At 39.6% G+C, this 13586-nt stretch overlaps 1 protein-coding gene across 6 annotated transcripts in view; it reads left to right on the top strand.

Annotated features, from left to right (window-relative positions):
• Nucleotides 1–12486, top strand: part of LOC105930315 (hemicentin-1) — a 77591-nt gene extending 65105 nt beyond the window's left edge. For all 6 annotated transcript variants that reach the window (XM_036138959.1, XM_036138962.1, XM_036138961.1 and 3 more), the window contains 7 exons: nucleotides 1757–1819; nucleotides 2682–2817; nucleotides 4795–4946; nucleotides 7205–7348; nucleotides 8342–8509; nucleotides 11215–11495; nucleotides 11678–12486. In XM_036138959.1, coding sequence (XP_035994852.1) covers nucleotides 1757–1819; nucleotides 2682–2817; nucleotides 4795–4946; nucleotides 7205–7348; nucleotides 8342–8509; nucleotides 11215–11495; nucleotides 11678–11974 — 1241 coding nt within the window. In that variant the 3' untranslated portion in view covers nucleotides 11975–12486. The remainder of the gene's footprint in view (nucleotides 1–1756; nucleotides 1820–2681; nucleotides 2818–4794; nucleotides 4947–7204; nucleotides 7349–8341; nucleotides 8510–11214; nucleotides 11496–11677) is intronic.
• The last annotated feature ends 1100 nt before the right edge of the window (nucleotides 12487–13586 follow it).

Here is a 13586-nt window from a genome sequence, read left to right as displayed (position 1 = left end):
CTTCACCTTCTATCAGTATTATTAAAGGGTTCGTTCAGAGCTTCTGAGGTGGGATTCTAGGTAAAGAGATTTAATTTGGTCGGAAAACAGGTGCATTATTAAATTCATGTAACCATGTTTCTGTTAAAACATAACATCAAGATTAAGGTCAGTAATGAGGTCATTGATTAAAAGTGATTTTCCTAACAGAGATCTAATGTTTAATACAGCCAGTTTATATGACTTATTGGTTGATATCAAGTTTCTCACTGACTGTATCTGGCAATTTATGACTTCTAAGTCATAAATTGGGGCCTAAAGGGGCCTAAGCTTATGCTGGAGGCCATTGTGTTGGATAGATTTAGAACTAGGGCCCACTGTACACATCAAAGTGTGATGAAGGTCCTGAGCACAGGCATGTTCATCGTCCTTTATATGTGTAGAAGATAGGTTAGGAGGTCACTTATCAGGGTGGCTGTACAGAGAAGATGTCATTTGTAAACCAAAACTTTTTCCATATCGTTGGTAAAGTCGAGAAAAGGCACTTCTGGGCTTAATGGGGATGGATTGAGGTGGGGTGGTAGGTTTTGAGTTTGTTGCTGGGGTTAGTTGATGGTCTTTATGGCCTGTTGAGGTCTGGGGTGAGTCATGTTGGGATGGTGGTGAAGTTATTTCCTACGTCATCTTCTTGGCAATCCTTATCTTGGCTGTTGTGGGCTGCATAGGGCTTATTGTCTGTTTATGCACTTGTTTTCCCTTGTCCAAGGACAGAGCTGATGGTGTGTTGTGTGATAAAAGAGAATTAGCAAGAATGGAATTAAAGGTTTATCAGACAGTGGTTAGACCAGAGATGTGTCTGGTTTAGAGATAGCAGGACCGAGGATGAGACGAGAGGCAGAACTGGAGGAATAGGATCAGTAACGAGTACATGAGAGGGACCGCTCATGGTAGACGTTTTTGAGATGAATACTGAGAGGCCAGACAGCGATGGTTTGTACAGAGGAAGGATAATAAGTACATCGACAGAAGGATGCTGAAGCTGGAACTGCCAGGCCTAGAGGAAGACCAGAGAGGAGATTTATAGATGGAGTGAAAGAGGACATGAAGGTAGTTTGTGTGGAAGAAGAAGAGGCAGAACACAGGGTTAGATGGAGATCGATGGCTCGCTATGGTGACTCCTGAATGGGAGAAGCTAATGAAAAAGAAAAAGGAGAAGAAGCAGAATGGGGCTTTTTTTAAAAATATATTTTTGTAAATATTTTTGAAAACAATGTTAGAATTTATCTGTCAGTTACTATTTAAATTGTACAGGATTGTACAGGGTGTAACCTGCCTCTCGACCATTGACGGCTGGAGATAGGCACAAGACTCCCTGCAACCGTAGAGATGGATTATGGAAGGATAATTATAGTTCAAACTAATAAAAAGTGAACATTTTCCACTTTGAGTAGCAATCAAGTTTTCAGTAAAACTTAATTCTGGCAGTTAAATCCCTCGAAGAAAGAAAGATTATCATAATATCTGAAATGTCTGGGGAAAGAGCTATGGTTAAAGCTATGGCTCAAATACAAAGATACGGTTGAGTTTTAGATATGATGTTAGATCCATTCTCTAATTGCATTTCATCACAAACAGACATCATGTTTTCTTTACTTGTGAAAATACTTGTTTGCTGTAAATAATAATTTGTACTAAACAAACAAAAAAGCACCAGGAAAAAAATTCAGCATTTTCTTGTATTCATGGTTTTTCGTTTGTTTGTTTTTTGGCTTATCAGATGGCATCAGCCTGGTTCCACAAATTCATGAACCAGAAAATGAAATTATCAAGGCGACAATAGGTAAGCAACCATTTTCATTTTTTACAGAAACATGTTTTTCTGTTGCTTATGCTTGCAATATAACAGATATGTGTTTAACAACACAAGCTTTCTTGTCTTCCTTCTGAGGAGTACTGATTGCAAATACATACTTTAGACATTAAAGAGATTGATTTGGATTTTTTTCTCCTTTTTGTTTACTGGTGACATTTACCTGTTAATATGCAAATATAAATCACAACGCACACTTTTCCAAATCTCCATAAGGTGGCTCTTCCAATAAACATTGTCAACATAACATTTGGAAATTAGAGTGGTAATTTTTATTTATAGATGTTGTTGTTTTTTTGTCTTTAAGGCTCAATACTACTAACTACTCCTGAAAAAGAATAAATAAACGAATAATAAATAAATAAATTAAACTATATTCCTTTCTTCACAACCCTGCTTGAAAATGCCTACATTTATAGCAATATGCTTTCTTCTATAAAAGCCTTTTTTTTTTCAAACTGGCAAATAAAATGACTAAAAAGTCAACATACCCCAAGCCTCAATAATTGCAATGACAACCTTTGCATGATCATGAGGTTTTCAACATCATAAGTTAACTTAAATCAATCTTCAGTTTTGACCATGTAGCATTCTGATCAAGTGTATAGTGGTTGCTCACACATTTCTAGAGCATACCGCAACTTTTAAAGGCATAAATACAAGTCTATTTGTTTAGTATGCAAGTATGACTTGAACTTACTGATCTAGATATAGACATGTTAAGTATCCAAATGAAAAAAAAAAATACAACTAGGTCAGGTAAATCTATGGTTTATCTGACCAAACGCATTCAGGTTTAAAAATATATATTTTGTTATTTTTTTGCTTTCAGGGTTGAATTTCACAAAGAGATGTCGAGTGTTTGTACCGGGTGCTGGAATGCCATTCGTTGATGTAGTTTGGTTGGTCAGAAACAAGTTGATTCGTACTACCCAGCCATCAGATCGCATCTACATATCAGAGCAGCGGTTCGTATCTTCACATTATTTTTGCTGGTTTACAGTTTTCATTGATTGCTTTGACCTGCTTAAAGAAACTGGGATCCACTCAGTTTTTACTGTCACTAACCCAGCAGAACAAAGGGTACCTCATGCAACTATGTTAACCCTTTCTCATTGGATTGCCACATTTCCCACCTTTTTCCAAAAGAGTTGACACAGATGTCATTCGAGCAGTCCAAACTCCATTGTTTTAGCTACTTAGCCCAAACAGAAATCCACTATTCCTAACTATTAGAAGCTACCCAGGTCAATGTGAAATTAATGAAACATCTGCTTGACACTCCTTAACTTTTCAGTTTTCAATTAGTCTGCCTCTCCTCATCATTACCTATCTGGGATAATGTGCCTTTCCGCCACTCTCACCTTGTCAATGAGTGGTTTGTAGCACACCGTCATTTGATGATGCAGTTTCCCTAACTTTTACTATAATGGATTTTATCTTTGTTTTCTTACACAGTTTGACACAAACGTCAACTTTGTACATAAAGGTATTTCTGATTGCGGATCCAACTCTTGGGCTGCAGAATCCAAGTTGTGTGGTGCAGTGGGTCTTGCTCTTGCCATGCAGCAAGAAGGTCCTGGGTTGGTGTCCTTCCCATTGCCCTGGCTGCATGTTCTCCCTGTGAATGTGTGGGTTCTGCCCAGGTCATGACTGTTAGGTTAATTGACCTCTCCAAAATTCTCATTATGTGTGAATGTGTGTGAGTATGGTTGTTTGTCTATGTTGCCCTGCGATAGACTGGCGACCTGTCCATTGTGTACCATGCCTCTTGCAGGAGATAGGCACCAGCACCCCTCAGGACCCTACAAGGGATTAGACGTGTTAGAAAATGGATGGATCCAATTCTTTGCAATAAGTATAATTTGACACTCCCTGTTTATCCATCCATCCATCCTCTTCTGCTTATCCAGGGTCGGGTCGTGGGAGCTTCAGTAGGGAGGCCTATAGCCACTCGGGCCAGCTCCTCCGGGGGAATCCTAAGGTGTTCCCCGGCCAGCCGAGAAACATAGTCCCTCCAGCACGTCCTGGTCTCTCTCTGGGTCTCTTGGGATGCCTCCTGCCTCCTTGATGGCAGGAGGCATCCTAACCAGATGCCCGAGCCACCTCAACTGGCTCTACTCTGAGTCCTCCCAGGATGACTGAGCTCCTCACCCTGTCTCTAAGGGAGAGCCCAGACACACTACGGAGAAAACTCATTTCAGCCGCTTGTATCCGGGATCTCGTTCTTTCGGTCACGACCCAAAGCTCATGACCATAGATGAGGGTAGGAACGTAGATCGACCGGTAAATCGAGAGCTTTTTGGCTCAGCTCTCTCTTTACCACAACGGGCCGATACAGCGCCTGTTTCACTGTAGACGCCGCACCAATCCGCCTGTTGATCTCCCGCTCCATCTCCCCCTCATTCGTGAACAAGACCCCAAGATACTTAAACTCCTCCACTAGGGGCAGGACATCCTCCCCAACCCGGAGGAGGCACTCTACCCTTTTCCAGCTCAAGACCATTGTCTCGGATTTGGAGGCACTGATCCTCATCCCGGCCACTTCACACTCCCTATTTAGAAAGATAAAAATGGCCCTGGCATGAACGCTGTGTAATAGGCTACAATGACAAGTAATGGTGCTTCGAGTGTTGTGTTTTGTTGTCCATTGTGTCATGATTGATTGGAAGAGTTAATATACTTGGTTGCAAGTCATCTTGTTTGAAGGCAGTACTTGCTTTGATCCATATTTTAAATGTTTTGCCAGGGTTACAGCTTTTTGCAAACAAAATGTGTCACTTTGACTGTGAGGACCACTGTTTAGGCCTGTGTGTTGACTCTGTTTTGAATATTTAGAGCTTGGACTGACTGTTGCATGAAAGCAGTCAGTAAAAACTGTAAACTGCTACAAGTGAAACGATGAAAAATGATGCAGCCTACTTTCTCTGATGTGACTTTAACAGTTTGTGGACCCAAGATCATCCCAAGGGTGTGTGGTTGGAACGGCTTCTTCTTTTCTCTGAACTGAGGAGGGAAGATTTCTACCTCAACTATACTTGTCGAGCCCACAGTTCCCGAGGCTATCCAGATGGGTACTTTACTTTGTTACCAACAGGTAATGGTAGTGAGCATGAAGTACGTCGACTTTGTGGTCCTAAATGTTATTACTCCTTAAAGTGTGTTAAATACTTAATAAAACTATTTTTAGTGGACTCATTATGTTTTCGTGTTTGTCTTAATCCATGCTTTTTTTTTTTTTTTTTTTTTCAAAAAATAGAATAAAGACCACATGACTCTCCATATATGTTTTGTGAAGATTCTTTGCACAGTTTAAGTGTTTCCAATTTGGTAGCATATGAAGTATTTTAGATTTTGACCACAAATGATCACATGCAGTCCAGATACCTTAGAAATGAATGAAATTACCCTTCAGTTATGGCTGACAAACTGCAGCATTGTTTGCCATGGTATACAGCAAGGATTTCTTACAGTGCTTACACTGTGCACAACAAAGACAAGGACCCAGTCTCCATGGACTGGAATGTAAATAAAGAGCAGAAAAGTTGTGCAGGGTGCAGGTGAGAGAAAACTGATGCTGTCTTATAATACAGTGACACCCTTGGCAAAGAGCCATGTTGTTATTATTGAGAAAAAAGAAACTTCTGCTAAGCATAGCGCTATATATATTGCTTTAAGAGAATTGTATCTCATTAGATCTATTTGTATTTGTACTCCATCATAAATGTTATAATTATTTCTCCACAATGGCTTTTCAATGCTTGGCACTGAAGACAATCTAGTAATCTAAGAGTTATGGCACAAGCTTTATTTCCTCTGAGTTACAGAGAGGAGCTGGCCAGTTTGCAGCAGCCTGTTTAGAACAGGTACTGCCGTTGGGTGGCAATTTGCAACTTTTTTATGCACTGATACCAACTAATACAGAGAAAAATCCAGATCTAAAAATCATCCTGCTTAGACTAAATATAGACACATGTATAGCTATGGGTCTAAAATGATGGCAGACAGTTCTTAATAATGACTTAATGATGTTGATTCTGCTATGAACTTCTATAAAGGTAGAAAACACTACAGTACGTGATGGAGATGGGTAGAATGACCCCGTTCTCAAATGCTATCGGAAAAACAATTAAACATTTGATTGCTTATGCTTTTCAAATTCAATTTGCCTTTGAACCACTGATAGACTTCCCCTCCGTTTGGCTCTGACTTCCTGTTCTGGTGCCTCAAATTAAATATGCATAATTTAAAACAGATTAAATACACAACAGTGGATTTGTTCAACAAAGTCAATATGCCCTATTTGTTATAAAGCATTATCCAGCTAGATTCATAGCCATGAAGGCATTGATAAAGTAAAATCAAGACTTTTTGTTTTTGTTTTGTTTTTGAGTATGTGTGTTGTTGTTTTTTTGCTCATTTTCAGTTTCAGGGCAATCAAGAAATACAAATTATAAAAAAAATTTTTTTTAGAGAAAAGACACTTATTTTTTAACTCCATTAGATGTTGAGAAAGGTTTATTCTTAAAAAAAAACATTGTGGAAATGTTTTAGTATTTTATTTTATTTTAGTAAACAATATACATTATAATGAACTAGATTCCAAAAAAGTAAAAAAAAAAAAACAAAGCAACTGGACTTGTTTTCCGTAGTTGAAGACGTTTCGCTTCCTCTCCAGGAAGCTTTCTCAATTCAAAAAGTCTGGAGTAATGAGTAATGATGAGTACCAAGCTATATACCACTACTGTTTAAGGTTGTTTTTTTTCAGAGGAGGAGGGCTTAGGTTCCAACTCTCAAAAATGTACAATCCAGCAATAGGATTAATTCCGGCCAATCATCACCTTAACTCTCACCCTCATTTGGGTGATCAAAACATTGTTTCTTTAAGCCAGGCCAATAACGACCCTAACGACTCCTCGTTACAGAGGAGTGGACCAGTTTCGGTTCAATCTGCTGGCTTAATGTCTTTAACGACCGCCCATTACTAAGGGGTGGTCCTATTTCTGTTGAATTTGCATGTTATCTAAGCCATTACAAGGCCTTGTTTTGGTAGTGGTATATAGCTTGGTACTCATCATTACTCTAGACCTTTTGAATTGAGAAAGCTTCCTGGAGAGGAAGTGAAACGTCTTCAACTACGGAAAACAAGTCCAGTTGCTTTGTTTTTTACTTTTTTTTGGAATGACCATGACCTGGATGACTGAGAATCTTCACCAGCATAATGAATTAGAATACATATACAGAACAGATTTATAACTAAACTCTTTTGATCTTAAGTACCTGAAACATGAGCTATAACCAAATGTATTTGATGTAAATAAGTTTTAATCTGATATTTGTGCCTTATCTCCACAGATCCAAATGTCATACTTCCTATTGGATTAGTTGCTGTTGGTGTGACCGTTCTCTTTGTCGTCAGTGTCACCATCTACTACATCTTCAGGATAGACATTGTGCTGTGGTTCAGGAGGGCGTTTCCTGTCCTCTATACAAATAAAGGTGACAGTTTGCAGCAAGTGTGCAGCTTAAAATGTGTTGGGTATATTACGACACTCGAAAGCAGATCATGCATCAGAATCAAATGGAAACACCCGATCTACACCCCCCTTAGACAAAGAAAATACAGTAGCTTTAGCATAAACCCACACATCAATCCAAAGTCATAAAATTTCGGGCTGCAGCTCACGGTTCACCGCATGTTTACGCAGGAAAAAAACACACAGAGGAAGCAAACTAACCACAGGACTGCCTGCACTTCAGATAAAATGTCATCCGCCTCTCATTCAAGGGGGCCACAGGCGGTTATTTAACCGGCAGGATGTCACTACTGCAAAGACAGAGTTCAATGTGCGTAACTCTTGGATGCAAAAATTAGTCAGTAAAAAACACAGTATGGCCCCGGCTTTAACTGGATTTTTATTAATATTATTATTTTTTACCTCAATTTGACTCCAGCTTCCCTCCCAAAGCAAACATTTACATTATCCACGGGAAAAAAACTTTTACTCATAGTGGCCAGTATGACAAGAAAATAATGTTTCATTATATAATTTCAATATTTATATATAAAAAAATATATATATATATATATATATATATATATATATATATATATATATATATATATATATATATATATATATAGTTGATTTACATATAATAACCTTTTCTGCTTAACACTTCACACAACCCTGTATTAGTATCACTGACATTCAGAATAGCAAGTACAACTGTAAGTGCTTTGAATTTTGCATAAATATTTTTAGCATTAAGTCCGTAAAATAAAAAAAATAATAATTTTACTTAAAGTCAAACAAAAGAAAAGTATCCCCTTATTGTCTGATTGTATTTACTATCTAAAATGAACTGTGTTCTTGTTGTGACCTGAGCAGTGGCAGAGTTGGTGGCACAGCTGTGCTACCAGCTGTTTTATACTATTTTGTTGTGTGTTTTAAAACTTCAAGCCTGTTAATGAGAACGTTTCACCATTAGACCTGGATGGCAGGCTGTATGATGCCTATGTGGCATGCCCTAATCCTGGGGCCTTCGGATTCAACGAGGAAGTGGAGAAGTTTGCCCTGCAAACACTGCCCGAAGTGTTGGAACAGGCCTGTGGCTACAAACTCTTCATAGCAGGCCGTGACTGTCTGCCGGGGCAGGGTAAGTTTCCCTCGTGGCAAAGCTAGCTTTGTTTGCTAATTTACCACTCGAACCTGGGTGACTCTCATTATAAATCTCATTATAAATGGAACTGCTCTCTTTGAGGGCTTAAAAGGTTTGCTAGAGAACATTATTGTGATGATTTGTGTGGAGATGAACCCAGAGTCAGCCAGACGCAGTAGTAATCCTTTTTGTGGTGTTTAATGAAGGAAAGGTGAGGGAATAAAAAAGGCAAAACAGACCGGATCCAGGCTGATGGTAATCCATACATCAAACGACTGGACAAACTCAAAAAACAAAGAATAGGTCAGACTCGACAAAAATGCAGGAAGGCTCTTACCAAAGGAACGACGAAATGATTGTGAAGTCCCGGCAACAAACAGAAAACTAAGAGGGGTTTATATAGGCGGGCAGACACAGTAGCAGGGAGGGACTAATTAACCAAAACCAGTTGGAAATAATTAAGGGAGCAAACAGGACAAGTCTAAGAATACAAACAAACCTAAGCAGAACAAACTAAAGACAGAAATCAAAACAGCAAGATAATCAAAGACAGGAGAAAAACAAAAACATAAACCAGAACTATAATCGGAATATTACAATTATGGAACAAACCCATCACTGAAATCAAGGAACACAGCAGACAGGTCAGGGATAATGTTGGGTTATGGTTTAAAACAAGATCCCTAGCTTTGATAATCTCCTGGAGCACTATTGAATCCCTCATCTGAGAATGCAAAGATATTGGGATAAATGCAACCCTACCACCATAGCAGGCAAAATTTATCTGGCAAGAGCACTGTGTTAACTCTGGAAGGGCTGCAGAGATCCACAGCTCAGGTGGAGGAATTTATGGAATTTAAAACTGGTCTGTATATGAGAGTGGAATTAAATAAAAGCCATTGCTGCACAAGTGCTTTGCAGTTTTGCACAAGCCATAAACAGTTATGATGTGTGATTTTTTTGGGGGAGGGATTGTTTTTTAGATAATTTTGATGTGTTGATTTTACTCTCTATCATACATGTGTTACTCTTTTGTTTTCACATACTTGCTTCTTTCTTGTGTTCTGTTCATTATGTACTGCTACAGAGTCATACATTAACATTTATCATTAGTATTACATTACGATTATTGAATGTGTTGTTAAATCCCTCTGTTATCCCTGGGTGAACCAGTTTTCCTTACCTTTGTCCTGGGATCCTGGTAATAAATCTCGGCTGTTTTTTGTCTTTTTCTTGGAAATGCAAATTTCCCCTTACTGCTCAGACTCCAACTCTTACTTTGTGCTTTATAGTTTTTACCTTGGTGTGGATCTGCGTGCTCTTTTTACATTTAACTTTGGTGAGAATTTCCCCACTGACGGTCAATAAAGGTCACTTCTATTCTCCTTAATTCTTAAACCTTCTCTTTTCTCAAATTCAGTGCTTAATTCCTCTTTTGTGCCCTCCGTTTGTTAATTCCTCAATATCTTCATCATTATCGCTTGCCTCTCTACTGTTTGTATTTTGTTACCCAACATACATAAAATCATGTTGTGTAGGGGACACGGCAAACATGAATGAGAAGGCGACAAAATTAAACCAAAATCAAACTTCCCGGTCCACATGCATAATGTCATTTTTTTGTGGTTGAGGAAAAATAACACGTCACATTACACAATATACCCACAGTGAAATATGGTGGTGGAAGCATCATGCTGTTGGGATGCAGTACTACAAACATTGTTAGAGGCTGCTAAAGATATTTAACCTGACTCAAGCCAGACGCATGTCGCTCCGCCTAGCTCCACTCACATCCATCTGGGACAACGCCATAGGAATTGCCTTTATTGAAGGCTGGGCCTTATCAAAAATTCTTGCATATGATTGGATAAGCCACTTGTCTGTCATCTTTATCAACGTGCTATTTCAACCACTCACACCGAAGCTAACCCATGACGCTGATGAGAGCGACGCAGAAAAAAAACCCAAAACCCTTTTTTTTTTTTTTTATGTGTTTGCGGCTCTAGTGGCATGCGTTTTATTGACAGTGAGCTGACAGGAAGAGGGGGGAAGACAGGCGGCAAAGCGCCGCGGGTCGGAGTCGATCTCGGGCCGACCGCATTGAGGACTAAAGGCCTCCTAAGATGGTTCGCGCTAACCGCTCCGGGGCGCGTCCGCTTCTGCAGCGCCCCGGAAAACAAAACTTGCCAAATCCGGTCGGGAGAAGGACGAAAACATGGTTTCCACCAACAAAAGCCTTCAGAGCCGTTCTCTGATGTTCTTTTAATGAAACAATATTAGGTAGATTGGACAACACGGAAGAAATAGCAGCATCAATGTTAACGCTTGCTTCCTCGACGAGCCACCATTGCTGTCAAAACAGTTTCACGTCATGGTCGCGTCTCCACTACGTCACATCTATGAAATTCCAACCCTGCGTCCTGATTGGCCAGACCATAAAATTGGTTAAACAAATCACTTTCAATGGGCGATGTCCCAGATGTATGTTGGTGGAGCTAGGCGGAGCAACATAGGTCTGGCACGAGTCAGGTTAAAAGATATTACACCCAGGACAGAGTTTTACCTTACAGCGCCGACGCCCAAACAAAAATAAAAAATATTACACTAGTGCCATGAAGGAATGGCTTGTATAATGCATCCTAGTCAGAAAACACTCTCTTCACTGTTTCTCACGTTTCTCTGTCCTTTCTGACTTCCTGCAGCCATCATGGAATCTGTGGATGAGAACCTTCAGGCCAGTCGACGTGTTCTCCTGCTCTACACTGCCTCCACTTTCATTAGCAAAAGACACACAAGCAGCACCAGCGGTAACAACAACAACATTACAAAGATCAGTGAGGGAAGTGAGCCAATCGAAAGCAGTACCAATGAGAGCACTAGCAACGTGGATTTCGATGGTGGTGATAAAGTCTTTTTGGACACGAGACAGCAGCTGGAATGTATGGCAGCCATGAGCAAAGCACTTCTGGAGGGGTCCATAAAGGTGAGATGGAGAGCAGTCAATGCATGATTGTCAAGGATTATAGAAAGTCCATTCTAGAGCCAAATCAAAGTTAAACAGATAAATTAGGGGATTTTTCTATGTTTCAATGACAACTCTTATTCCTATTGACATTTTTCCAGTATGCATAACATGGAGGTTCTAATCCGGCTCAATCCTCACAGGTGGTTCTGGTGGAGCTGGAGGAAATCACCCCAGCTCAGCTGGCCCTCTTCCCAGAGTCAGTGCTCCACCTGAGGAAGAAGCAGGGTGCTGTGTGCTGGTGGAAGGCTTTCCGGACGACGCAGAGATGGAGGACAAGTTGGAGGAGGAGAGAAGACGAGGAAAAAGGTGGAAAGGATTCAAAAATGTCACCATCCCTCTCTCCTTCCTCCAGGTTCTGGAAAGAAATTAGGTATCATATGCCAGTTAGAGGCAAGAGGGTGATTTATCCAGAGAAAACTGCATTGTTGCACTTATGAAAGATTTGAATGACTGAATGAAATGTTTAAGCAGCTAAAGAACAGACACAAATTTCCAGGAAGTGTTCTGTAATATTTTGCTTTAACCTCTTTGCATCTTGAGGAAAAAAACAAAACATTTCTCAGTAGTTAAGGGTTCATACTTGTGCAACATGTACTGAAATCAATCCTGTGAAGAGCACAACTGTCTATGGACTGTCCAGAGTGTCAAAATTGTTCTCCAAGTGTGCATGTAAATTAGGAAAATGTAAATACGGTTGAAAAAATTTGCAAAACATTTGTACATACTTGGTCATGTTTCTAATATTAAAGCTGTGATTTTATTTGTTACAAGTGCTTATGATTATTAAAATGTTCATAAACATGTAAAAAAAATGTAAATATAAGCTATTGGTAAAGCTTGTTGTGATGATGGTGAAGTCATCATTTGAGGATTCTCCCTCAAACATTTTATATTTGTCGCTATTATATACTGTCTCAAAGCTTTTAAATAAAAAAGAGGATTGTCAAAATGTCTCGGACTTTCTTTTGGCGTCAACTTGTGGATAAAGTGATCAGACGCAGATTACGTATTTCCACTTTACAGCAGACGGAGAGATAGACAATGAGAAAAAGGAAGTTGCAAAGGAAAAAAGTGAAGTTGAAGGCTGTTGTGAAAGTAGTGAGGAGGATGAGGAGAGGGCGGAAGAAGAAGGGCAAGACAGTGACAGGCCGAGCAATGCTAGCAATAAAGCACGTTCTCAATGAAAATGCCAAATCAAGATTAGATGTATCAAAGACATAAGGAAATGAACGTGTGAGAGAAATTCATCAGGTGAGCATGAGCATTTGATTCATTTATTTGAAAGGGGACCGCGCAGTTTAATAAACTACAAGGTAATCAATGAGGTAAAAAAAAAAAGACAGAATTTGCCAAAAGGCTGTTTTTAATCTGCAGGCCCTTGGCCATGATGTTAAAAAAATATATATATAGATTTAACACTGACACAAAGTAAGAAGGGGAGTTTGGACAACTGGCAGACAAAGAAAACCTGTTGATGAGGAGCCCCGTCCAAAACAAACAAGACAGCCAAAAGTGTCCCTGTGTTTAGAACGACCAGTCCCAGACAGTCCGTTGAAAAGCAACGTTCCTGTATTTTACAACCTTTTACATCATTCTAAGTGAGTTTCATCAGGACAGTCTTCCTTCTGACGCCCTGCTGGCTCTACAGTTCTTGGTTGTTACAACACACGGTTTCTAAACTCATGTTTGAACTTTCTGAGGTCAGGTAACCTACATTTATGTGTGCTGTACAACCAAAGCCCCGCTTAGCTGACGGTGTGAATCATCACACTACACCTGTACTGTGAGTAAGTGGTACTTTTTATGCTGAGTGGAAATTTCATGTAGTGGGTTTGAGGCAAAGCACCTAATGCAGCAGCACGGAAAACCCTGCAGCCCATAGTTCAAAATCAGTCCAAGCAAGAGGTTGTCTCAAATTCTCTACACTCATACAGGTAAGGTCATTAAAGTTGGAGCAGTTTCTCTCCTGTTTTGTTGCTTAGCTGTCTCAATAGGAAAATAGGAAAATTGTTAGCATTTTAATTTTTTTTCATGTTTTATTCATAATCT

This window comes from Fundulus heteroclitus, chromosome 7 (assembly GCF_011125445.2).
Source record: "Fundulus heteroclitus isolate FHET01 chromosome 7, MU-UCD_Fhet_4.1, whole genome shotgun sequence".
In the NCBI taxonomy this organism is placed as follows: domain Eukaryota; kingdom Metazoa; phylum Chordata; class Actinopteri; order Cyprinodontiformes; family Fundulidae; genus Fundulus; species Fundulus heteroclitus.
The sequence above is the reverse complement of the archived record's forward strand: the minus strand, read 5'-3'. Positions and strand labels throughout refer to the sequence as shown.